The sequence below is a fragment of the Tympanuchus pallidicinctus genome, unplaced genomic scaffold (genome assembly GCF_026119805.1).
Source record: "Tympanuchus pallidicinctus isolate F22 unplaced genomic scaffold, pur_lepc_1.0 scaffold46, whole genome shotgun sequence".
NCBI lineage: Eukaryota > Metazoa > Chordata > Aves > Galliformes > Phasianidae > Tympanuchus > Tympanuchus pallidicinctus.
Genome location: NW_026294765.1, coordinates 203,808 through 228,026, shown reverse-complemented (window position 1 = coordinate 228,026; position 24,219 = coordinate 203,808). Strand labels below are relative to the sequence as shown.

Here is a 24,219-nt window from a genome sequence, read left to right as displayed (position 1 = left end):
CCCGGCTGCCCCGCACCGCTGCTCCCCCCCCCCCCCCCGCCGCTGGGAATCCCGCAGCTTTGAGCTCTCGGAGCCCGGGGATCCTGCAGGGCCCCGGCATCACGCAGGGACCGCGCGTGGCCCAGCAAAGCGAGGAGGCGCACGGCCAACCCTTCATCACCATATCAAATTTATTATTTCCAGTGGCACTAATACATTGGTTGATGCTCATGATGACGATCACACTGCACAAGATCTCCCTGCCTTCGAGTTGCTGCCCAACCACAACACCTCCTCCCCCCCCCCACCGCAGGGCACCATCGCCCCCCCAGGAAAGGGGGAGCAGCCCCTGCACCCCTCAGTCTCTCCTCTTCCCCCCCATCAGCAAAACAAAGCAGAGACGCTCCTCAGCTCAAGTCAAATAAATATGGAATCAGGCAACTCTAGTTGCATCGAGTGGAAATGCTTCGTTACAATGGCACCGAGCAGGGCCCCACATGAGTCATGTGCAACACAGAAACCTATAAGGCTGAATATCAATGCTTTTTTTTTTGTTTCCTTTTTGTTTTTTTTTTGAAAGTCTCCAATCGCTATGGAACTGATTAAGTACAATGCAAAGAGATGGGCGCTGCAGTTCTACCCTCTGCCCGCTGTTACACTATTAGTTTGTCTGAGTCCCACACCGGTGACGGTGGGTGCGCAGCCTTTACAACTTGTCCAGGAAGTTGTCCAGGGCTGGGATGCCCTCCTTCAGCCCCTTACGTTTGCGGGTCTCAGCCACCACCTGCGAGGGGCGGCTGGTGCTGTCGAAGGGATCCCCAGGCAGGATCTGCCAGTGGTCAAACACGCACTGGGGGAAAGCCTGGCCGCCTGTGTTGGACCTCAGGTCAGCTGTGAAACCTGGAGGGGAGAGGAGAGGAGTCGGAAGGGGAACCACAGCCCAGCCCCACAGATGCAGGATTCCACCTCCAGCCTCCCCCCACCGCCACCACCAGCCCACATCCCACCCCACCTCCAGCCCTTAAAGCACAGGACACGAATCACAGAATCACCAAGGTGGGAAAAGACCTCAAAGCTCATCCAGTCCAACCGTTCACCTCTTACCAACAGCTCCTACTAAACCACGTCCCTCAACACAACATCCAGCCTTTCCTTGAACACCCCCAGGCTCGGTGACTCCACCACCTCCCTGGGCATCCATTCCAGTGCCTGACCACCCTTTCTGAACAGCAATTCTTCCTCATGTCCAGCCTGAATCTCCCCTGCCGTAGCTTGAAACCATTCCCTCTGCTCCTATCACTGATGACACAAGAGCAGAGGCCGACCCCCAGCTCCCTGCAGCCTCCCTTCAGGCAGTCATAGAGAGCAGTGAGGTCTCCCCTGAGCTCCTCGTCTCCAGGCTGAATGTTCCCAGCTCCTTCAGCCTCTCCTCATCAGCCCTGTGTTCCAGACCCCTCACCATTTCGTTGCCCTCCTCTGAACACGTTCCAGGGCCTCAATATCTTTTTTGCAGTGAGGGGCCCAAAACTGGACACAGCACTCGAGGTGCGGCCTCACCAGTGCTGAGTACAGGGGAACATGGAGAGCAGGAGGAGCCGCCCCACACTCACCAAAGGACTCGTTGACAGGCAGGTAGGCCTTGACCACGAACATGGGGGTGCCAGCCACCTGGGACTCCTCAAAGACGTGGCCACGCTTCCTGTTCAGCACACCGTAGATGCCACCGACCACCTGCTCTGGGCACTGAGGGACAGAGGAGTCGGGGGCTGCAAACCGCCCACCTCCGCTCTCCTCGGGTGGGGAGAGAGGATTTGCCTTACCTGGATTTCCACAAGGTAGATGGGCTCCATGAGCCTGGGCTGGGCGGTGAGCACGCAGGCATACAGGCACCTCCTGGCAGTGGGAATGATCTGGCCGCCCCCGCGGTGGATGGCATCGGCGTGCAGGGTCACATCGTGCACATCGAAGCGGACGCCGCGCATGTTCTCCTCGCACAGGACGCCCTGGGTGAGCAAAGGCAGGGCTGTGGGGCAGCAGCGGGGCCAGAGGGGAGCCCCGCTCCTCCCACCTCCGAGTCGCGGCTGCAGGCAGCGGCTCCGGAGCTCCCAGCAGCCCCCCAAGCTCGCGGCCACCGAGGCACCGCGCTGTTCTGCCCCGCGGCAGCCCGGCCCCACGCACCACCCCTACCTCCTTGGTGGCCCACTGGAAGCCAGCCACCACGCTGTCCTTGATCTCGTTCAGGTACTGCACTCCCTTGGTGATGTCGGTCAGGATGTTGGGCCCGGTGCCGTCAGGACCGAAGCACCAGATCTTCCTGGCTTCGGTGACGTCCCACTCGTACTTCTCGGCCAGGTAACGAGCTCTTTGCTTCAGCTCCTGGCGAGCAGAGACCTCGCCCTTGTCGATGTCCTCAGCCAAACCATCAGGGAAGGGCCGGGCCTTCATGTACAGCCTGTTGTGTTTGTTGGGGGACTTGGAAAGGCACATCACGTTGGATTCCTCGCTGACCGTCTCACGGTAAGACACGACGGGATCCGATTTCTGCAGCGACAAACAGCAGGGAAGAGCTGTGAGCCACCAGCCTGCAGCTCCCAGCAGCACAAAGGCTGCCAGCACAGAGCTGCTATGCTGCGGGTTCAACAGCAGCCCCTGCTGTTCCAGCTGTGTGTCGCTGCCATCAACGCACGCTGCTTCACAGCCCCTCGCTCAGCCTGCCAGGCTGCACACAGCAGCCGTACCTTGATAGGAATGCAAGCGTGGTCCTCCTCCAGATCCTTCAGGCAGATTTCCAAGTGCAGCTCCCCTGCGCCAGCAATGATGTGCTCTCCAGACTCCTCAATGATGCACTGGAAAAAAGAAAACCAAAACCCAAACGTTAAGACAGCAGCTGAGACTTTGGGCTGATAGCAACAGAAGCTCCCGCATGTGAAGCACCAGCATTTGCCTGACGGCCTCTGATTTTCTGCCTTGACTCATAGAACTGTTTTAGAAACCCCTTCTGCAGTTCTGGGGATGAGTCAGCATGAGGGAGGAACGCTCCATTCCTCCCCACTCTGGGAGGGCTGGAACCAATAACTGCAGCCCCTCCTGCCAGCTCTCCAGCTGCAACCACAACCAGAAGCACCACAGCGACTCCTGAGCAGGACTGGGATTTCCTGCAGGCTCACCTGCACCATAGGGTCAGACTTGGCCAGGCGTTTCAGCCCCTCCACCAGTTTGGGCAGGTCTGCAGGGTTCTTGGCTTCCACGGCCACTCGCACCACAGGGCTGACGCTGAACTTCATCACCCGCATGTTGTGAGCGTGCTCGAAGGTGGTGATGGTTCCAGTCTTCACCAGGAACTGGTCGACGCCAACCAGCCCCACGATGTTTCCACAAGGCACGTCCTCAATGGGCTCCACGTAGCGGCCCATCATGAGGATGGTCCTGCAGGGACAGGAGGCTGTTTCACGGCCTCAGAGACACAAAAAGGGAAGGACGGCTGCCCTGGCGCCGGGACCAACCTTTGGATTGGCTTCAGGTACAGATCCTCCTTCTTGCCAGGCGTGTAGTTGGGTCCCATGATCCTGACCTTCAAGCCGGTCGATACAAGACCAGAGAAAACACGACCGAAAGCATAGAAACGGCCCTTGTCGGAGGTTGGCACCATTTTAGAAATGTACATCATCAGGGGGCCCTTGGGGTCACAGTTCTTAATACCTGAGAAGAAGGAAACAGATTTCATTGAGAAATAGCTCTGGTGCCCAGCAGCGCCCCCTGCTCTGCTCTGCCAGCCAGCAGGGAGGAAGATCAGATTGCCCAGAGATCTTTTAAATGAATACAGGCTCAGCCTGAGCTGCCGCCGCGCGCCCTGGCTGCCCTCCAGATCCTGAGCAAGCTCAGCACTCCTGAATCAAGCGCTCGCTGCTGAGCCTGTTTGAGCCACGCTAGGAAAGCTGCAGGCTCAAGGATTATGGACGAGAGACTGAACATGAGGCAGCAGTGCGCTCTGGCAGCTCGAAAGGCAAATGGGATCCTGGGCTCCATCAGGAGAGGGGTGGTCAGCAGGGACAGGGAGGTGATCGTCCCTCTCTACTCGGCTCTTGTGAGGCCCCATCTGAAGTCCTGTGTCCAGGTGTGGAGCCCTCAGTACAACAAAGACAGAAAGGGTCCAGAGGAGGGCAACTGAGATGAGCAGGGGGCTGGAGCACCTCCCCTATGAGGACAGGCTGAGGGAGTTGGGCTTGTTCAGCCTGGAGAAGAGAAGCTGCGGGGTGACCTCAGTGCAGCCTATCAGTACCTGAAGGGAACCTACAGCCAGGAGGGGAGTCAACTCTTCAGAAGGGCTGACAACAGCAGGACGAGGGGAAATGGATCCAAGTTGAGGGAGGAAAGATTGAGGTTGGATGTTAGGGGGAAGTTCTTCACAAGGAGAGTGGTTAGGCCCTGGAACGGGCTGCCCAGGGAGGTTGTGGGTGCCCCGTCCTTGGCCGTGTTCAAGGCCAGGTTGGACAGGGTCCTGGGCAACCTGATCTGAATGTGTGTTTGGTGGCCCTGCTGGGCAGGGGGGTTGGAACTACATGATCCTTGAGGTCCCTTCCAACCCGGGTGATTCTGTGATTCTGATTACAAAAGCTCCTAAGCTGTGGGCTCTGGAGAACAAGATAGCAAGATAGTTCCAGGTGCTTCAGACCACTGAACGCTCCTGCAAAGAGCTCAGCAAGCACCCACGGCAGCCCCACGCACCCACGGCAGCCCCACGCACCCACGGCAGCCCCACGCACCCACGGCAGCCCCACGCACCCACGGCAGCCCCACGCACCCACGGCAGCCCCACGCACCCACGGCAGCCCCACGCACCTATGGCAGCCTCGTCGTCGGGGGGCCCCTCGTAGAGCAGCTCACAGCGGTACTTCTGGGCCGTGACCGGAGAAGGCAGGTGAATGGTGATCATCTGCAGCAGGGCGTCTCCGGCAGGCAGCCACCGCCTCATCACAGCCTGAGCGCAGAGCAGAGGGTGAGGCGGGAGCCCAGCACGCAGCCCTGCCTTCCTCGCTCCCCTCTACACCTTCGTACCCCAGCAGGGGTTGCAGCTGCAGAGCAAATCCCTACAGCTGGATCCCCTCTCATGGAGCGTTCGACCCATCTCACCTTCAGCAGGGGTTTGCCCTCCTTGTCCTTATCTTCGCTGTCGAGCTTGATGTCAAGTTTCTCAATCAGTTTGGCTGCCTCATCTTTCTTGAAGGTCATGATTGCATCGAACACCTACGAGAGCAGCAGCAGTCAGGAATGCTTTCAGGACCCAACCTGAGAGCAGCAGCATCTCTAAGGAGAACCCATGCTGAATCCACTGCCTTCCCAACCCACCGCCCTCCCCTGCTGCACAGAACCACGAGCTCAGCTCGTCTCAGATACTCAAATTTCTTCAATCAAACAAGTCAGGTCAAAGTGAAGAAATTTTCCATCATCACGCACTGCAGCAGAACAAACAGAGCTCAGGGCATCAGCAAGGAGCACACCTTGAAGATGGGATCAAGGATGAGCTGGCAGAAGGTCCGAGGCAGTTTCTTTCCATCAGGGCCAGTAGCGGATTTGCTGAACTTGCCGGTAGCAGGATCAAAATACCTGCAGAAGAAACGAGCAAACCAACATCAACCTCCAGCTCAGGTGTAAAAGCGTGGCAGCTTCTTTTCCCCCTGATCAGCTCAGGGGTGAGGAGAAAAACCAGCACAAGGATCAAGTGACTGAGCCTGAATGCCTGCAGTGCCGGGTCAGGGGCACACAGAGCTGCGTGGGATCGGAACCGACAGCCACAGTCACTCACCTGTCTCCCCACAGCTTCTTCATCATGTCTTCTACTTTCTTGGCACGCTCAGATGGATTCATCTGGGCATCACCCTTAGCAGCAAACTTTGCAACGTACATTTCAGCAAACTGTTTCAAAGTGAAAGCCCAGCCATGCAGGCCAGAACCAAAGCCAACTGTACCAAGCACGGGATCGATCTGAAAGGGAAAAGGATCAGCTGTGGAGGCTCCAGCAGTCAGCCCAGGCAAAGCAAACACTGCAGGCCTCCAGCAAGAGCCTGAAGGTGGGGCCTCAGAGCTACAGGAGCACTGAGCCTTTCTGTGGCAGAGCCTGCCTGGCCCACACGGCCCTTTTCAGCTCCAGGGCCCAAAACTGGATCCTTTTTTCTTCACTTCATCCAGCTCAGCAGATCTGCCTGCAATCAGACCGCCATCCTTAAGGGAACACCAGTCTAAGAGTTGACAATTTGTTTGTTCCTCAGCAGGAACAAAGCACAAAGGTTTCCCCAGAACCCGAGGCTGAACAGCCCTGCACGCAGCTCGCAGTCCAGAGTGAAGGGACCAACATCCCCAAGTGCCCTCCAGCCTCAGCAGGCAGCCCAGGCCCTGCACCCCACGTCAGCTGAGCGAGGAAACCGCCGCCAAGAGCAGAACAGCCTCAGCAGGCAGAAAACACACTGGTGTTCCTATTCCTCACTGCCCTAGCCTCACTCCTCCTCCGAGGGAAGAAGGCACCGCTACCACAGGCAGCCGCTCCCTCCTGCTGAAAGCAGCCTCCCAGCCCTTCACCCACCATGATATTCCCCATAGGGCCGCTTTCTCCTTCCCCGTAGGTGGAGATGATGACGTTCACATTCTCCACGATCCTCTGGAAGGTCTGGTACAGCTCCTCAGGATCCAGCTGCAGCTCCAGCAGCGCCCGGTCCATCTTGTTCATCATCAGGACGGGTTTGATCCTCTCGGCGATGGCCTGACGCAGCACAGTCTCTGTCTGCACACACACACCTGGCCAACACAGGACAATCAGTTCTCCCCACCTTCAGCTCAGCACAAGGCGGGCTGCAGTTACACACGGCTGCAAAAATCTCACCAGAGACGCAGTCGACAACAACCAGGGCGCCATCAGTGACCCGCAGAGCAGCAGTGACCTCCGAGGAGAAATCCACGTGCCCAGGAGAGTCGATCAGGTTGATCAAGAAACCAGAACCATCCTTGCTCTGCTTGATGAACGCCAGATCGTTTTCAGAGAGCTCGTAGAACAGAGAAATAGCTCTGAAATGGAAGAAGAGCTGTGAACATCACTCACTCGTTACCCCTCCGCAGCGCTCTGGAGCAAATACAGTTGGAAGCATCCTTTCATCCTTTATTATTTATTTCCAGACAGCAGCATCCAGCCTTCAGGATTTCCTGAAAAGGCCCATAATTGCCCATCAGTTCCAACCCCTGCTGTGTGCAGGTCACCAACCAGCAGCCCAGGCTGCCCAGAGCCACATCCAGCCTGGCCTTGAATGCCTGCAGGGATGGGGCATCCACAGCCTCCTTGGGCAACCTGTGCCAGTGCCTCACCACCCTCTGGCTGAAAAACTTCCTCCTCGTATCCAACCTAAACCTCCCCTATCAGGGAACGTGATCCAGAGAGGCAGGTAGGGAAGATGCTCAGGAGCATCCACAAAAAGCTCTGCTTTTCACGCTTCTCTGAAATCATAACCTCTTCTGACACCATGAAGTGCCAAAGAGGCACACGGCCTCCTCCTCTCAGCTGCATGTTTCTGCTTTTCCCACCAGCCCAAACCCCTTCTGACCCCCCCCTCCTCAGGTGTCAGACCCACAGGCAGCGATGCTCCCAAGGAGGACAGCTGCTCACCAGGCAGCCTCCACACTGCAGGACTCCCAGCCACCAGCTCCATTACACACAGCTGGTGCCAAAACAAGAGGCCAAAAGTCACACTGGGGAGCACGTCAATGTCCCAGCAGCCATCAAGGTAAGACTCAGTGACTCACCACAGGGCAATCAATATGTGCTCCTTCTTTTAAGCAATCCAGACAAGTAAAAAAACAGAAATAAAACTAAGCTTTTGAACAAGAAGACAAGAGAAAGGCTGACGCGATCATCTTCATCTCAAGGTGAAATCAGGGTAGGATTCAAAGCATTCCCGAGGTCACTGGGAACACGAGGGCACCCTCAGCAGCAGCACTCACGTAGATTTGATGGTGATGCACCGTTCCTGCTCGTCCTTCCTGGTGTCAGTGAAACGGGTCTCCCCCGCGCGGGCAGAGGCGATGATTCCAGCTTTGCATACCAGAGAATCAGTCAGGGTCGACTTGCCGTGATCAACGTGGGCGATCACTGACATGTTCCTGATGTTGGCCTTTTTGTCCATGATGGCCCGTATCTGATCTACTGTGAAGTTCACCTTGGAGAAAAGGACGAAAGAGGAAAAGAAGACGCGCTACGTAACAGAACGGCTCCATTTCTTCATACGTGGCACCGTCAGGTTTAACCTCACAAAACAACAAGCTGGAAAAAAGGCCAGGGCACCGCAGGGAGGACCGGGCCTGAGGTGCAGCAGCCAGCAACGCGCCTTCAAGCTTTGCCGCACTGACAGCGCCGCGGGCCGCCCTCCATCCTCACCCCCCGCTCAGGGGAGCCCCGCACCGCGGAGCCGCAGCGTTACGTAAGCGCTCCGGTAGCCGCACCGCAACGCCGCATCGCCGGCCGCCGCGGAGCTCCCGGTTAACGACGCCCAGCGGCCGCGCCAGGCCCCGGCCCCGGCCCCACCCCTCTCCCCTCACTGCGGCCCGGGCCGCAGCGCCAGGCCTCGCCCCGCCACGGAAGCCCGGCTGCCCTCCCAGAGCGGACATCCCCGCCCGCGCAGCCCGCGCAGGACCCGCTCAGCTCCTCTCGAACGGCGGCAGGACGCGGGGCCTCACCATGGTGGCGGATGGAGATGGATTCTCCGGGGCGGGGGGGTACAGCAATGGCGGCAGCGGCGGCCCTGTCTCGCTGGCGAGCGCAGAGCGGGCGGAAGAGAACGCTGACGTCAACCGCCCCCCTTTTATAGGGCAGCGCCGGCCGGGGGGAGGAGCCTGAACGTGCGCGTGCGCAGACGTGCCTCTCTAGCACCCTGCTGCCGGCAGCTCTATGGTCGGGCGGTGAGGTCCTCCAAGGGCCGCAGCCGGGCTCCACGCAGACCCCGCTCAGAACCCGCAGCGGAAACAACACGGCCACCGCGGGAACGACCAGGAGAACGTATTCGGGGTGCTCCCCGAGACCACGAGAGCGCCTCCGCTTTTGCCAGCAGCGCCGTGCCGGGCACCGCGGGGCGCGGCCCTGGCCGCCGTGGGACCCTGCCGGGAGTGGGCAAGCCCCACCCCTCTCGGCGTCTCCGGCCCAGCTGCGCGTGCGCCGGCCGGCGGGCACCGGGGAGGGCACTGGGCTCTTCAGCGCCCCCTGCGGGCGGGGAGGAGCGCGGCGCCCAGGGCCCGGCGCGGCACGGAGCAGCCCGAGGTGCGGAGGATCCCCGCAGCACGGCGTGCAGCCCGGGGCGCTGCGAGCAGCGGCTCCTGCGGCAGAAGCCCATCGTGGGCGAGCAAAGAGAAGATCCAACCAGGGCTGCGGCGGAACATCGCTCTCCATCTCCCCACCGCGAGTGCTTCGCTGTTGTTTCTTCCTCCTCATCGGCACCGCAGGACGCCGTGGCTCCGTTTCCATCAGCTGCAGAGCAACAGAGCTCTCCCAAACCTGCAGCTGTCTCCCGGCCCCATCCCGCGGGGACAGTAGTGGGGTGCAGCAGGGACTGCTCCGGCCTTGGGGGCTGTGTCTGCTCCTTTCTTGTGACACAAGTTATCAGCTGTTGGCATTGCTATAAGAGCCACCTGAATTTCTAGCACCGATGCTGGCTTTTCCCAGAGAGCACACTGGGCAGTGTGATTAACGCATTGGCCTGCGTGGAAAACTGGCTAGTTATCTTTTTGCTTAATTAGCTTACGGGGCTGACATCGAGGAGAAAGAAAGCGCTAGGAAAAGCTCTATGTTCAAGAGACCACCCTCAGGGCTGCCCCCGTTGTGTAACACCGCTGCCATCGATATGTGAGGAGCTGTCACAGCCCCGATTTGCTTCACCTGCAGGAGGAGCAGCTCCACTGCACCCAGCTTCACCCCAACCACTCGCGTTCTGTCCTTGTAGCTCTCCCTGCAGCTGTCAGCCCAGTGCTGGGCACTGCCGTGTGTCTGGAACACGCCTAAAAGTTTGGCTTTTACCCTCTGTCATTCAGCTCTCAGCTCCCCAAAAGCACCTCCCAGCAAAACCCATCTCAGGGCTCTGCAAGGAAAAGGAAAACGCACTAAAAGCCTTATTTCCTCACCAGGCAGCACACCGCTGCTTCCAACATCAGCCAACGCTCCCAGCACTCAGGCTCCAAAGGCTGCGCAGAGCCAAACGAAGCCCGGCAGGAGCAGAACCAAGGGAAATCCCTTCCCTGCCCCCTGCCAGGCCTTCGACACAAGCCCAGCACTAAGAGTAGGCCGGGGCCCGCTCTTGTAGGCCCGGGGCCGCTTTAGGGGCACTGACCATCACCCCTAGGCGGGCCCGGTCAGCCCCACACCGTGCTGCCATTTGCTCGCTGCGGGCCCGGCCCCCGCAGGCCTTCATCCTCACAGCCGCCTCTCCCTCCCGTTTTTCGGGCGCGGTCCCTTTAAGGCCCCCGGAAGGCGGGGGCGGGGCGGCGCTACCGCGCCTGCGCGTTGCGGCGGCGGCCTCCGAGGAGAGAAGCGCGAACGCGGATTGGACGGCGCGTGTCTCCCGCGCGCCCCTCCCCTCGCCGCCAGGCGTCACGTGACCCGGCGGCGGCTCCCGGCGCGGTGGACGCTGGAGGCCAAGATGGCGGCGGAGCTGGTGGAGGCGAAAGTGAGTGAGCGGCGGCGGCGCCGGCGGCACGGCGAGGCCGGGCCGGGCGGGAGCGGGCTGAGGGCTGAGCGGCGGCTCCTCCCGGCTCGGAGCCGGCGGCGGGCGGTGCGGTTCTGCGGGTGAGAGCCGGGGGGCGGCACCCCGGGACCGCCCCCCCCCCCACACACCACCCTCTCCGCCCCCCCGGCTCGTTCTCCCGCTTTACCTCAGGGCCGCCCCACCCCGTGCGGGCCTTCAGGCCTTACTGCTCCCGGAGCTGTTCCCAGCCGTTCATCGGCGCTTGGGGCTTTCCTTCCTTCTCTATCTGCTGTCAGAGGGAGCGGCTGTGCGGCCCTCCCACCCCCCCCAAGAGAAAGGTGTTGCTTTGTGGGGCAGTGGAGGTGCTGGGGGGGGGATCTCCCAGCAATGGGGGAGGGAGTGGCCCATATGAGCCCCCTCAGCCTGTGTCCCTTCAGTCTATTAGGGGGTAGGGGGCTGGGGAGCTCCTGAACCCCCTCCCCCAGCCCTTCTCTCAGTGTTGAGCTGTGAATGTGGCACCTGTAGGGGTTTGTGTGGCGCTCTGGGTGCAGTAGTTTGTAGTGGGGGGCTCCGTTCTGTGGGGTCCCTGTGGGCGTCGAGGGACAGGTGTTGGTTTGTGGGGCACTGGAGGTGCTGGGGGGGAATCTCCCAGCAGTGGGGGAGGGGAGCGGCCCATATGAGCCCCCCCCCCCCCCCCCCCAGTCAGTGTCCCTTCAGTATGGGAGGGGAGGGGGGAGCTGTGGAGCTCCTGAACTCCCCCCCCCAGGGGGGAGCTGTGAGTGTGGCACCCATAGGGGTTTGTGTGGCGCTCTGGGCTCTGTGGGTGCAGCAGTTTGTAATGGGGAGCTCCGTTCTGTGGGGTCCCTGTGGGTGTAGGGTTGGATTTGCAAAGCTGTGTGTCAGTGCAGCCCAGCAGCTCCCACGGATTGGAAGTGCTTCACACCTGCTAAGGAGCAGGGATGTGCCTGGTTGGCTGCAGGGATATTTTTTAACAACCCCTCTGGTCCCCATCTGCCAGTGATTCGGTCCCTCTTCATTGCTGTGGGCTCAGCACCCCTCTGCAGGATGTTTGCTGCCTGCTTACCACTGGAACACAGCTGGTGCTCAGACCCAAGGAGGAGCTGAGCTCAGTGCTCAGGGATCTCAGCACTTCATACAGTGACACGTTGTTGTTTTTTAATGAGATTTGCTCTGCAGCAACACGGATCCTGATTCTAAGGGTGAAGACTATTGGTTCCATCCCCAAAGGCTGTTGGTTCTGCACCAAAAGTGCCAAGAGAGTGGTGCTGTGGGAACAGCGAGTGTAGGAGTGCTGCTGTGGCTGTGTTTGTCTTTGCAGATATGCGTTTATCCTTGACGTGCCCCAGTGAAGACAACACACGCTCTGTTTTGTACCATTCTGAGACACTGAATTCCTCCAGGGTCACCCAGGTGGTGCCTGGGGAAGCAGCAGTGTGAATCCACATCTCTCGTGTCGTCGTAGCAATTAAACATCCTTCTCTCCTCTTGCCCGCCTTCCTTCCCTCTCCTTTTAGGAGAGCAGAGACCTGTTCTAGCCCTGCTGCTGCTCTTTTACTGTGGGATGGCTGAGTTCTTGTTTTCCACTAACTAGGAAAGGTGCTGAGGGGATGCACATGGGTGCCTGTCAAGTATACGTTCAGGGCAGCTTGAGTCTTCACAAAAACCTGCTTTATAAGCTTGATGGCCCTTTGCCATGCAAGAGAAGCGTGCCATCCATCTGACTGTACCACTGTGCTCAGCAGAGACCTCTTCTAGCTCCTGTTCTGATATAGCATTGAACTTTCTTTGAACCTGCTGATGGTTCTGGGCCTCCTGAGCTCCCGCAGCAGCAGCAGAATCCATTTGTGAAGGTAGGGCTGCTTTTTGCTGCTTATCAGAGCGCTGACATCCCCAGCAGCAGCCCTGGTGCTGGCTGTGAGCGTGGGGGAGTGCTTGGCGAAGCCCCCGCCTGCAGCCTGCAGGCATTGTTCTCATGGGAACGCACTGCTCTCTTCAGTCTTCTCTTCCCATAGCTGAAGAGACACACGCTTCTTGTTTTCTTCAGGTTCTGCGTGTATAAGAAGAGTTCTAGAGAGTTTGTTTCGCCTGTAGAAACAGCACGAGGGTGCACTGGCAGCCCCACTTCACCTCAGTGTCCTCTGCTTTCCAGCTGGTGTTTGTTTTCTCCCTTTTTTTCTTTGGCTCTTTAAACCCTTCATGTTACCCAGAGATATGGGGGAGTTCAGAAGCTCTGAGCTCCTGCATGGTGTTGATGCTGTGGGCTGCACTGACGTGTTGGAGCTCCCTCCTCTGTGCCCCCCGTGGCTCCTATTAGAACGGCTGTTTGATGCTCAGCACTTTGAGCGATTGGGTCTCTGGTCTGGGTGGGTCGGCGGGCTCATAGAGAACACTAAGAACTGTCACTTTGCCTTCCTGTCACTGTAAGAACATCTTTAATTTTTTTATCCCCTAGAACATGGTGATGAGTTTCCGAGTCTCAGATCTTCAGATGTTGCTGGGTTTTGTTGGCAGGAGTAAAAGCGGACTTAAACACGAACTAGTCACCAGAGCACTGCAGCTGGTCCAATTTGACTGCAGCCCTGAGGTTTTCAAGAAGATCAAGGAGCTCTACGAGACCCGTTATGCCAAGAAAAGCTCCGAGGCCCCGCAGCCGCACCGCTCCCCCGAGGCTCTCCCCATTCATTCTTCGTACGAGCGCGGGAGCGCCGTGCCTCGGACTTCTATCTCCACCCCCAACATTGACTATCCCACCCTCTATGGCAAGTACCTGAACGGACTGGGCAGGTTGCCCCCCAAAGCTGTGAAGCCTGAAGTCCGCTTGGTGAAGCTCCCCTTCTACACCACCCTGGATGAGCTGCTGAAGCCCACGGAGCTCGGTGAGTTTTCTGTGTGTTGTGTCTGCAGGGTCTGGGCAGAGAGGAGTGAAAGAAGTGAGTGTCGGAAAGATGGGTTTTTCAAGGGGTTGGAAGTGGGATTTTCAAGGCTCTGCGCAGAGCAGGCTGTGCACACAGTGCTGGATGTCACCTTTCCCCTCTGCGGTTTCCTCCCTGGTGCTTGAAGTGTATGGAATATAGAATGGTAGAATGGCCTGGGTTGAAAAGGATCACAGTGATCAAATGTTTTCAACCCCCTGCTGTGTGCAGGTTGCCAACCAGCAGCCCAGGCTGCCCAGAGCCACATCCAGCCTGGCCTCGAATGCCTGCAGGGCTGGGGCATCCACAGCCTCCTTGGGCAACCTGTGCCAGTGCCTCACCACCTCTGGGGGAAAAACTTCCTCCTCATATCCAACCTAAACCTCCCCTGTCTCACTTTAAAGCCATTCCCCTTGTCCTGTCACTATCTACCCTTTAAACAGTCGTTATTCCCTTCCCTTAGAACAAGAGCACACTTGCATGGAGAAGTAACTTGCAAGCCTGTCCCGTTGGCTGTAGCTTCCTACCCTTCCTAATGCTGCATTGTGGAGCACCATCTGTCTTCTCTCCCTGTACTGCCTCCGTCTGCCCATGGAACTCCCTGTGTTGGTGTTGCACCCAAGCTGAGAAGACTATTTCTGCCATGCTCTGTTATTTCTCAGTGCTGAGCACACCCAGCCTGGAGCCCCCCGTGGCTGAATGAGCACTTCTGGTGCTATTCCTGACCTCTTCATTTTGCCTTGTGCGTGGTGCTGTGCCTGGAGGAGCAGCCAGGGAAGCTGGGGAGCTGTGGGGAGCTTTTTCTCCCACTGCGGGGTGGGAATCTGCTTTGTGTTGCTTTCATTCAGCTCCTGAGCGCTGCCCTGGGGTGTGGGGAGGCTGCTGGGCAGGGAATTACGCTGTTGCTGTGCTTTGCTTGGCCTCAGTGTCCCCTAAAGAGAGTGAAGCTGCCCAGGCCTCGCAGCTGGGTGAGCCCAGAGCTCAGGGAGCTGATGTGAGGCGCTGCCACGAGGACGCAGCGCGGTGGAGGCGCGGTGTTGGGTTGTGCTGGCAATGCAGGGCTGTGAGATGTGCCTGCATGTCTTCCATCACTTCTGAATTGCATCTTTCTGCTTTTTTCTTTTTTCTTTTTTTCTTTTTTTAGTCAGACTTTTCCGTTTTCTGCCCCATTACCTGGTTTGGGCATCCCTCCCCCATGGCCTTCCTAGTTGTCTCCCCCGATAACGCACACCAGATGTTCATCCCCTCCTGCATGCAGTGCTGCCTGCCTCCACCTGTTCACCCCGGTTCTGTTACTCTAAGCAGCCCTGCAACCTGTTTTACCACTCACGTTGGTGGGGTTTTTTCCTTCTTTAAGTACAAATTCATCAGGCTCAATGATTTTCACCTTTTTGGGGGAGGCATTGTGTCCATGCTGTGACTCTGACAGTGAGCTGATGCCTGTGAAGCTGAGGCGTTGCTCTCAGTGCTGCTCGGGGGGTGGTTTAATTCAGCCCTGGATGTGGGATGGCATCTATTAGTCAGAAATGCAAGATTTTGAAGAGAAGTAATCATAAGGAAGTGGAGCCATCTGGAGACAGGAGGGGAGCAGGATGTGCTCACTGTGCTGAACTGATCCTTATTCAAAGTTGACCCCAGGTTTGCTCTGTCGAGTCAGAAGTGCCGTCTCACGACGCGCAGCAACGCACCTGTGTGCTGCTGATGCTCCCTAGGGTGGCTCTGACAAATTTCCCTTTGCTGAGAGCATTTCCTGAACAGCCTTTGGGGCTGGGAGCCGAGTGCTTGGGCTCTTTGGGGCCGGGTTCAGCCTCAGCATCCCAGCTGTGCACTCAGCGTGGGCTGCGGGTGGCACTGAGTGCGTGGAGGAGCTTTCTCTGCAGGAAAACCCTCAGCTGCTGTGGGAGCAGCGCCCTTCCCTGGGCTGCAGGAGGCTTTGTAGCCACAGTGGGACTGAAGGAAGCCTAACTGGTACGTTCCTCACTTGGATTGGAAGCACACTTGTTAATTAACAGCTCTTTGCCCCTTGGAGATGAGGCTGATGGTGAGGTGATGCTGAGCCTGGTCTGTGGGTGACTGCCTTCCCTGAGGAGGGCTCACATCGCTCCTACACCCGCAGGCTTCAGCCCACAGCAGGCAGGTGAGGTCCATTGCAAACAGCTCCTTCCTCCTGGCAACCACACGCAGCTGCAGCTGATTTCAGTGTTGTTTGTGGGGCTCAGCTCCCAAGGACGGTTTGCAGAGTCCTTCTGGGCTTTAGAAGCCTTGTGTCTGGGCTCCTTCTGAAGGTTGCTGGTCGAGCTCTGCCTTAAAAATCGATTTCCTGCTGTTGGAATGAACTGATGGCAGCAGCAGCCATGCAAGCTCAGGCACGGAGGTGCAATGCAGCAGCATCTGCTCCAGAGAAAGAATGGAACTCAGTCACCTGGAGATCTGCAGCCTTAAAAGCCTGTGCTTTTTTCCCCTGGCTGCTCGGTGAAGGCACAGCAGCAGCTGAGGTGCCCCTGAGGTGCTCAGCTCCAGGACCGGGGCTTGGAAGGGCCGTGGGGTCCCTGCCCAGCTCTGCCTTGGGGGAGTCCTGCTCTGCTGGGGATCTGCCTCCTGCTTTCTCCCTGCAGTGCTGCTGCTTGGCAGAGAGGTGCCAGCAGGCAGCAGCTTTGGGGTGGTGGTGTTTCCTCCAGGTGAAGCTGCAGCAGGATGCTGTGGGGGCAGAAGTGCCCTCAGCTCTCCCATAGAGGAGGGTCCGTGAGGGAGAGACTTATGGCACTGAACAGACCTGTTTGTCTTGGTTGGGAAGTGTTGGGTGTTGCAGTGCTTTGGAAGGGCTTTGCTCACTGGTCTGGAGGTGTTTAGATGATAGACCATGGTTCCCTAAGTCTACAAGGGTATCTTAATGTTTTCTATTATATATAATATATATATATAATGCATTATTTATTCTGAATGCCCTTTTTGTGTTTCTAAAGCTGAATTATAGAAGGGCAGCGGATGGAAGCAACAAACCCACATCTGTCAGCATCTGAGAGCTGCTTTTCTCCTTCCTCCATCTCATTTTTACTCCTGGGCAGAAAAGCACCTTTTCCCACACCTCAGATCCAGGTGTTTTGCCTTTGAATAAACCAGCAGTGACTGAGGTGCTTAGAGAGGCACGTGAGGAAAGGGGAAGCAAGCAGTTGCTCCCTGCTCTGTGTTACCCTGTGACAGCAAACTGCAGCACGCTGGCGTTTAACCTGAGGCAATAAGCCTCGAGTCCCCGCATCTCAGGCTTAATGTTAAGCAGACTGAAGGCATTTGATCTTAAAATGAAGGATAGGAGGGCAGTTAATGCTGGCTCCTGGGCTGAGCCTCGCTGCTGGGCATCCAGCCTGCCAGCTCTGCCTCTTGGAGCTGCCCTGAGTTCATTTGCTGGTGGCAGCTGGAGGCCAAGAAGACTCAGACGGCAGCGTGGCTCAGAGCAGCGAGCAGCGCAGAGGAGCTGCCATCAGACCACTGTGTTTCTTTTCTCCTTTTCAGTTCCACAGAACAACGAGAAGCTCCAGGAAAGCCCCTGCATTTTCGCCTTGACGCCGAGACAAGTGGAGCTGATCCGAAACTCCAGGTGCTCCTCCCTGGGTGCCCTTATCTGCAGGGATTGCAGCCCACAGCTTCCTCTGTGCCGCCTCCCTCCCCTGCACGGAGCTGATCCTTAACGCCCTTTGTTCACAAACCCAAATAGACAAAGAGAATTTTTGCCATCAGTCACACATAAGCACGGTGGTTTTGCAGCAGTGGCTTCAGGGGGTGTCTTGAGGATCAGCCCGTCTTCTTGCGCTGCTGTGCCCCACTTGCACCCACGTGGATCCTGAACCGCCACGTGAGCTCAGCTGCCACCCCTACAGCAGGAACAGGGAGTTGAATCAGTAAGCAGAATCTTGGAGGAGTGCAGTCAGGCCCTACCTGAGACCTGGGTCCTCTGAATGCTGACACACAGCAGAAAAAAAATGCCAGGAGAACCAGTGTCCTTCCTGCAGTGTTTGTACAGCTTTGAAAACACCCTGTGAGGCTGCAGGGTGCCACAGCACGACATAAAAGCATGCAGGACTACAGGCTGCAGAGTGAGCTGGGCAATTGATAGAAAACTCTGGGAAGTAATTATATAAAGGCTGGTTTGTAGAAAGATTGATTCTCTAACCTTTATGTCTGATAAACAGGACAGTTGATCTGGGCTTTTCTTTGTGTAAGTTCTTCTTCCTTGCTTTCCCAGGGAGTTGCAGCCCGGTGTGAAGTCGGTTCAGGTGGTGCTCAGGTAAGTCTGGCTGTGGGTTTCAGATGAGGTGCTGCAGGGGGAGGAGGGGAACACATCACTGGGTGCAGTGAGTTGCAGGGTGGTGATGTTCATAGCTGGAAAGAGCAGTTAGAGCAGGCTGGCTGCTGGCACCTCGTGCAAATGTCCTCAGCTGTCTGACACCTTCCTGCTCTGCCACCTGAGTCAGCAGCAAACTGCAGTGTGTCCCATTTCCATAGAATCACAGAAAGGCCTGGGTTGCAAAGCAGCACAACGCTCATCAGTTCCAACCCCTGCTGTGTGCAGGTCACCAACCAGCAGCCCAGGCTGCCCAGAGCCACATCCAGCCTGGCCTTGAATGCCTGCAGGGATGGGGCATCCACAGCCTCCTTGGGCAACCTGTGCCAGTGCCTCACCACCTCTGGGTGAAAAACTTCCTCCTCATATCCAACCTAAACCTCCCCTGTCTCACTTTAAAGCCGTTCCCCTCGTCCTGTCGCTATCCAGGCTCCGAATCACAGAGGTCCTGCCCTTGGTTTGGCCTTCGGTGTGGGCAGAGGAGGGAATGTGGGTTGGGAGGTGATGCTTGGCTGCTGGTCGGCGAGTAGAGCTTTGAGCAGTGAACCAGGGCAGCGTTTTAGGAGCTGTGTGGTTGTTTTTCTTTTGCAGGATCTGTTACACAGACACCAGTTCTCCCCAGGAGGATCAATACCCCCCCAACATCGCCGTGAAAGTGAACCACAGTTACTGCTCCGTGCCGGTGAGCCAGCTGGGCTGGGAGGCACCAGGGCTGCTGCAGGTGTTCCTTCTGCTGTGTGCAGACAAGAAGCCAGAGTACAGAAGTTGCCAATTTAGCTTTCAGATGGATTAGCTGTTAATGAACTGCTTTTGCAGAGGCTCCTTTTCGCGTTCTGCTGGGTCGGCTCCCTTCTCCCTCTTCCTTGCAAACCGTGGCTGGGTTAGGAGGCAGTGAGGCTGACGTGTGGTTGTTCCTCCCCAGCAGCATCTTCAGCATTTAAACAAGGCAAATCTTTCCACTTCAGGGCTACTACCCGTCAAACAAACCCGGGGTGGAACCCAAGAGGCCGTGCCGTCCCATCAACCTCACCCACCTCATGTATTTGTCAGCGGCCACCAATCGCATCACCGTCACCTGGGGGAACTACGGGAAGGTAGGAGGCACGGGGAGGCACGCAGGGCTGCGTGGGGGTGCAGGAGAGCCCCCTGTCAGCCCTTCCCTTGCTCCTCCCTCAGAGCTATTCCGTGGGGCTGTACTTAGTGCGGCAGATGACCTCAGCGGAGCTGCTGCAGAGGTTGAAAACCATTGGGATCAAACATCCAGAGCTCTGCAAAGCACTGGGTGAGTATTTCTGGGTGGGGGGGGCTCAACGTGTGCCTACCTGCTGGGCAGTTCTGGCAGCCAGGCTGCTAGAAATGTGTGTGAGAGCTGAGTTTCGTACCGTTTCTTCCCTCCTGTCATATACAACGCTTCTTATTCGAACAGGCTCACAAAGATGTTTGTTAATCGTGTGAAATTGCCCCCAGCTCCTCGTGCAGAAGCTCTGAGTCGCACAGTGATGTTTGGGGTTGGTCTCCAGGTTATGTTGTGAGCACTGCTGTGAGTCAGCATCCTTCTGAGCAGCTTCGTGCCTTCCTCTGATTGCCTTGAGCTGAGGGACGTCACTGCAGCACCTCAGCCCTGACCCACATTGAGCCCAAAGGGGATTTCTGGAGAGAGGGATCCTGGTGGGAACGTAATTCTGCCCACCAGGAATCCTGGGCTGGGCAGGGGGTTTCAGCAGCACAGCTTTCACACGTGCTGAGGGGGAAGAGGTGATCCCAAAAGATGCTCGTCCTGGGCTGCTCAGGTAATGGTGGTATGAGGCACGTGGAGAGCGTGGTGGAAGCGTGAAGGGAAATCACCTTCTCAAGGCAGAATCTGATTTGTGGCATCTGAGAGCCTGGAGGAATTCCTGGAGGATTCCCAGTGGCTCGTTGTCACTGGATGGATGCTGTTAGTGTTCAGGTCTGTGTAGGAGAAGCAACCCTGGATCACAGCAGACTTTAAATCGTGCTGTTCAGAGCATGGGCAGCTCTTAGCAGGTGCAGGAAGCATCATCGTGAAGGTTTGCAGCCACAGAGAAAGCTCTAACCAAAAAAAAAAAGCCAGAAGTGCTGCAACTCTGTGACAGTTGAGCTTGGATGGAGCAGCACCTAACACCAAAGCAGCACCCAGTGTTCTTGTCTCTCTTCTTGTCTCCTGGGAGACATTGAGCTGCACTGAGGAGAAGTGCTGTGATTATGGAGCCCCATGGTCTGGAGAGCTGCTGTTGTGATCTGGGAGGGTCAGGATAAAGGGGGGATGTGCTGCAGAGGAGCTGGCTGGTGGAAATGCCCTTGGCATTCAGTGCTGCCAGCAGCTGCTGTTCTTTGGGAGTCGTGTGGTTTCATCTCAGGTTGGTTCTGCACCTTGAGGCAGATTTTCCCATGTGGTTCTTGCTGCCCTTCCTGAGCTGCTCAGTGAGCTGAAGAGCAGCACCCAGCAGTGCTGAGATGGGACTGATGGGAAATGAAGTTGGATGGCTCCCTGGCACTTGTGCTGCTTTCTGTTGGCTCCCTTGTGGGATCTTCCTCGGAATTTCGGGGGTCACAGGGATGCAGTGCATCCCATCCTATTGCCACCCATCCTGGAAGGGAACAAAGTCCCTCCTGCTCGTGCTAATGACCAGATAATTCATTAGATTAGAGAGGGGACCTGATCCAGGTCCATAAGTACCTGAGGTGTGGGGGGCAGGATGGTGAGGCCGGACTGTTTTCAGTGGTGAATGGAGACAGGACAAGGGGAAACGGCCGGAAACTGCAGCATAGGAAGTTCTGCACCAATGTGTGAAGGAATGGCTGTGCAGTGAGGTGAGGAGCACTGGAACAGGCTGCCAGGGGGGTGGGGGAGTCTCCTGCTCTGGAGATGTTCAAGACCTGCCTGGATGCCGACCTGTGCGACCTGCTGTAGGAACGGCTTTGGCAGGGGGTTGGACTCGATGAGCTCTGGAGCTCCCTTCCAACCCCTGCCATTCTGTGATGCTGTGTGACTTCTTCCTGGGCCTCGTGGCTCTCTGTCCTCCCTTTTGCTCCCCACCAGCACGGGGATGGCGACAGTTGGCTCCTGCAGGCTGGGAAGGCAGGGCTGTAGGAAAAGGGGGGTGGACCTGGGGCTGGGGGCTGCGGGAAATGCTTTCCCCCCAGGTGAGTGGATGCTGCAGAGCGCTGAGCCGTGCAGTGCTGTGCCGTCCTCTGCCTCTCAGGGCTCCTGGCCCTGCACTGCGGGTTTGTCTCCGTGCTGCAGTTTGCTCCTGTTCATTTTGTTGCCCTTTGCTGTTCCTGCAGTAAAAGAGAAGCTACGCTTGGACCCAGACAGCGAAATCGCCACCACGGGCGTCCGCGTGTCTCTCATCTGCCCGGTGAGTCTCTGCAGTGCCTCCTCGCCTGCTCTGCTCCACAAACCCAACCCGGCCACTGCAGCTGTGCTGCTGGGGTTCAGTGCTGGGAGCTCAGCCCTGCTGCTCACCGCTGCCCTGCTCCCACAGCTGGTGAAGATGCGGCTGTCTGTGCCGTGCCGGGCTGAGACCTGTGCACACCTGCAGTGCTTCGACGCCGTCTTCTACCTTCAGATGAATGAGAAGAAGCCCACGTGGATGTGTCCCGTGTGTGACAAACCCGCGCCCTACGACCAGCTGATAATTGATGGGTGAGTGTGCTGGCTGCCGTCCTCGGCCCTGGTGTTTCTCTGCTGGGTGAAGCAGCTTGTTTTACGGTCTGCCCTTCTGGAGCCTGAATCGGGGCGAAGCTGGAGGTGTATTCTGCTCGTGCGTCGTGCCCCGACTGCTTGTGTTGGTGTGCTGGAGCAAGGTTTGTTGGTCTGCCCTTCTTGATTTTAGGATTACCCTAAAGCCTTACGAGCATCGAGCGTTTACTGCCTCACTCTGACGAACCTGCACAATTGGCTGCCCTGGCTGACAGATGTCACGCTGCATGGAATAAACCCACTTTATAAGCACACGATAAGGTGATTTTTGATAGGAACCATCTTCCTTTTCTCTTGCTGGTGTGAGCAGGCAGCGCTTGCCACGCTGGGAGCTTGGCTGGGGGGATCTCTGCCAGCTTCTAAAGCAAACAGCTCCCGACATGCAGTCCCTGAGGCAGAAGTGCAGGTGCAGCGTTTGCATCAGGAACGTTATCTCTGTCTTCTGCGTGGTGCTGTGAAAGCATTGCAGGGAATTGGAGCAGAGCGAGGCAAGAAACGCCTGTGCTGAGCCCCGGCTGTGAGTTTGGCAGGGGCAGCTCCAGCCCTGCCACACAACCCTCGTCCCGGTCCGTGTGGGAGTGCTGCTCCCTCTGTCTCTGCACCAGAGTTGTTGCTTGCTTTCTACCAAGGAGAGCTGTGGTTCTCCGAGGCGAGGGAGCCGGGCGCCCTGTGGCAGGGCAGCAATGCCTGGAGGTGCTCAGCCGGGCTGCTGGGGGCCCGGTGCCGCTGTGCGGCGTCAGCTCTCCCCCTCCTGGTGACGGAGCCACCTGCAGCGAGCAGAGCAGAGCTGCGCGGAGGCCCGGCTCCCATGTGGGAGCGAAGGAAGGCGGCGCAGTGGGCGCTGTGCTGAGCTGCGGGCTGCGATCGCCCAGCTGTGTAATTGACCTTCAGTGCGGCGTCACTGCGGTGCTGGGGTGGCAGAGGGTCAGCGCAGGGCCGTCCCGTGGCTGTGCTGGCAGTGCTCTGAGCTGCTGTGTCTGTCAGAGCTGCTCTCGTCCCGCGGCTGGGGCTCCGTGTTGGTAATTGCGCTCCGGGTGGCTGTGCTGAGCTGTGGGGCTGCCCATGGGGCTGCGTGTGCGTCCTGTGGGGCTGAGCGGTGCTGCAGGGCGCCGCTGTGGAGGTGGGTGGCTGCTGCCGTGGCTGCGGGGAGTGGAAAGAGGCAGCAGGGTGCCGTGTTGGGAGCAGCGGGTCGGTGTGGGACAGGAGCGCGAGGCCGCGCGCTTCCTCGGGTGAAGCCTGGGGAGCCGCCAGCTCACAAACGGCCTCGCTGGGGTCCTGGAGCCCCTTTGGAGGTGAGACGCTGCTCTGACGGCACGTGAGGAAGCTGCCGCTCCGTGGCTGCGCATGGCGGCGCTGTCGGTGCGGGGCAGGTGCAGCTGTGAGCGTGGAGCATCGATTCCCTGCCGGCCAACCCGGACCCACGGGGCCCTTCCTCCCACCCAGGCTGCTGTCGAAGATCCTGACTGAGTGCGAGGACGCGGATGAGATCGAGTACCTGGTGGATGGCTCCTGGTGCCCCATCCGAGCCGAGAAGGAGCGCAGCTGCAGCCCGCAGTGCCCCATCCTGGTGCTGGGTGAGTGCCCTGTGTGCGCTGCGCATCCGCCACCCCCCGAGTTAATTAGCAGAGGCCTTAATTCGTCCCCTCTTCCCCCGATCGCCTGCAGGTTCTTCGGATGTCAACGGGCTGCTGCCCGCTCCCAACGCTAACGGTGAGAACGGCAAAGCTGCTGCCGACGTGGTGGATTTGACACTGGACAGCTCGTCATCAGAGGAGGAGGAGGAGGAGGACGAGGAGGAAGATGACGACGATGAGGGACCCCAACCAAAACGGCGCTGCTCTTACGAGAAGGGTTTGGTTTCTGCCTGCTGACTGTGGAAGCAGCTCTGAATCTCAGAACGGACAGACTTGAATACTCTGGTGCTGAAGCTGGAGGGGGGGGGAGAGCGTCGTCTCCCGCCTCGTCTCCCATCCTCCCCCGTCTCTGACTTTCCTATTCCGAATTAACCATTAAAACAAGAGAAAAACAAACAAAAAGAAAACCCCACAACCACTGAGCTGCTTCTTGGTTGGAAAACCAGCCCAACTCCAGGCCCGACCCCGAACCGGACTCTGAAGCAAGGAAAGTGTCTTAACCCACGGCCGGGGCTTCAGCTCCCGCCCCGCCGCCCCCCAGCACGGCCCCACGCATCTCCAAAGCTGTGTGCATCCTCGTCTCGTTAATTAACCATTCCTGAGTATCTCGAGTTCTGCCGGGAGGGAGAGGGGGTGGGGGGAGGGAAGGAGGAGAAAAGGGTTGGGGGGGGGGGAGGGGGAGGTTTGTATCACCCAGCATAGAGGGGTTTTGTAGGGGTGGGGGGCGTGGGGGTGAAGGGGGAGAGGAGGAAGAGTCCCAGGCAGGAGCTGGAGCAGCTCTGCGCCTCGTGTCCAAGGGCGCCGTCCTGCATCCTTCATCCCCACCCCAGGGTAACGTAGCATCGTCGTAGTGACCCCGTTTAGTTGAGCAGAAGCCATCGGGGGTGGGGGAGGGGGGGGG

The 24,219-nt window shown here is 58.0% G+C and overlaps 2 protein-coding genes and 1 non-coding gene across 4 annotated transcripts; 1 reads left to right on the top strand and 2 right to left on the bottom strand.

The window, feature by feature from the left end:
• Nucleotides 1-503: 503 nt before the first annotated feature.
• On the bottom strand, nucleotides 504-8,869 carry EEF2 (eukaryotic translation elongation factor 2). Its single transcript, XM_052702596.1, has 15 exons — nucleotides 8,695-8,869; nucleotides 7,963-8,177; nucleotides 6,854-7,035; nucleotides 6,557-6,768; nucleotides 5,783-5,961; nucleotides 5,478-5,583; nucleotides 5,110-5,223; nucleotides 4,819-4,957; nucleotides 3,483-3,678; nucleotides 3,147-3,405; nucleotides 2,718-2,825; nucleotides 2,167-2,520; nucleotides 1,800-1,982; nucleotides 1,590-1,722; nucleotides 504-879 (listed from the first exon to the last, which is right to left on the bottom strand). Exons 1-15 carry the CDS (start codon nucleotides 8,695-8,697, stop codon nucleotides 686-688), a joined length of 2,577 nt encoding a protein of 858 aa, XP_052558556.1. The 5' UTR covers nucleotides 8,698-8,869; the 3' UTR covers nucleotides 504-685.
• Nucleotides 5,364-5,433, bottom strand: LOC128090466 (small nucleolar RNA SNORD37). Its single transcript, XR_008210952.1, has one exon. It is a non-coding gene; the product is annotated as a small nucleolar RNA SNORD37 (small nucleolar RNA).
• A 1,676-nt stretch (nucleotides 8,870-10,545) lies between the features above and the next one.
• On the top strand, nucleotides 10,546-23,873 carry PIAS4 (protein inhibitor of activated STAT 4). Of its 2 annotated transcripts, none has more exons than XR_008210939.1 (11): nucleotides 10,546-10,670; nucleotides 13,162-13,585; nucleotides 17,132-17,216; nucleotides 17,862-17,903; nucleotides 18,552-18,642; nucleotides 18,926-19,054; nucleotides 19,137-19,242; nucleotides 21,267-21,340; nucleotides 21,467-21,627; nucleotides 21,818-21,945; nucleotides 23,128-23,227. XR_008210939.1 is itself a non-coding variant. In XM_052702730.1 (11 exons), the coding sequence occupies exons 1-11, from the start codon at nucleotides 10,644-10,646 to the stop codon at nucleotides 23,553-23,555; spliced, it is 1,476 nt and encodes a 491-aa protein (XP_052558690.1). In that variant the 5' UTR covers nucleotides 10,546-10,643; the 3' UTR covers nucleotides 23,556-23,873. The 2 variants fall into 2 exon arrangements, 1 of the variants encoding a protein (XP_052558690.1); XM_052702730.1 differs by lacking the exon at nucleotides 21,818-21,945 and adding an exon at nucleotides 23,350-23,873 and having other exon boundaries at nucleotides 23,128-23,258.
• The last annotated feature ends 346 nt before the right edge of the window (nucleotides 23,874-24,219 follow it).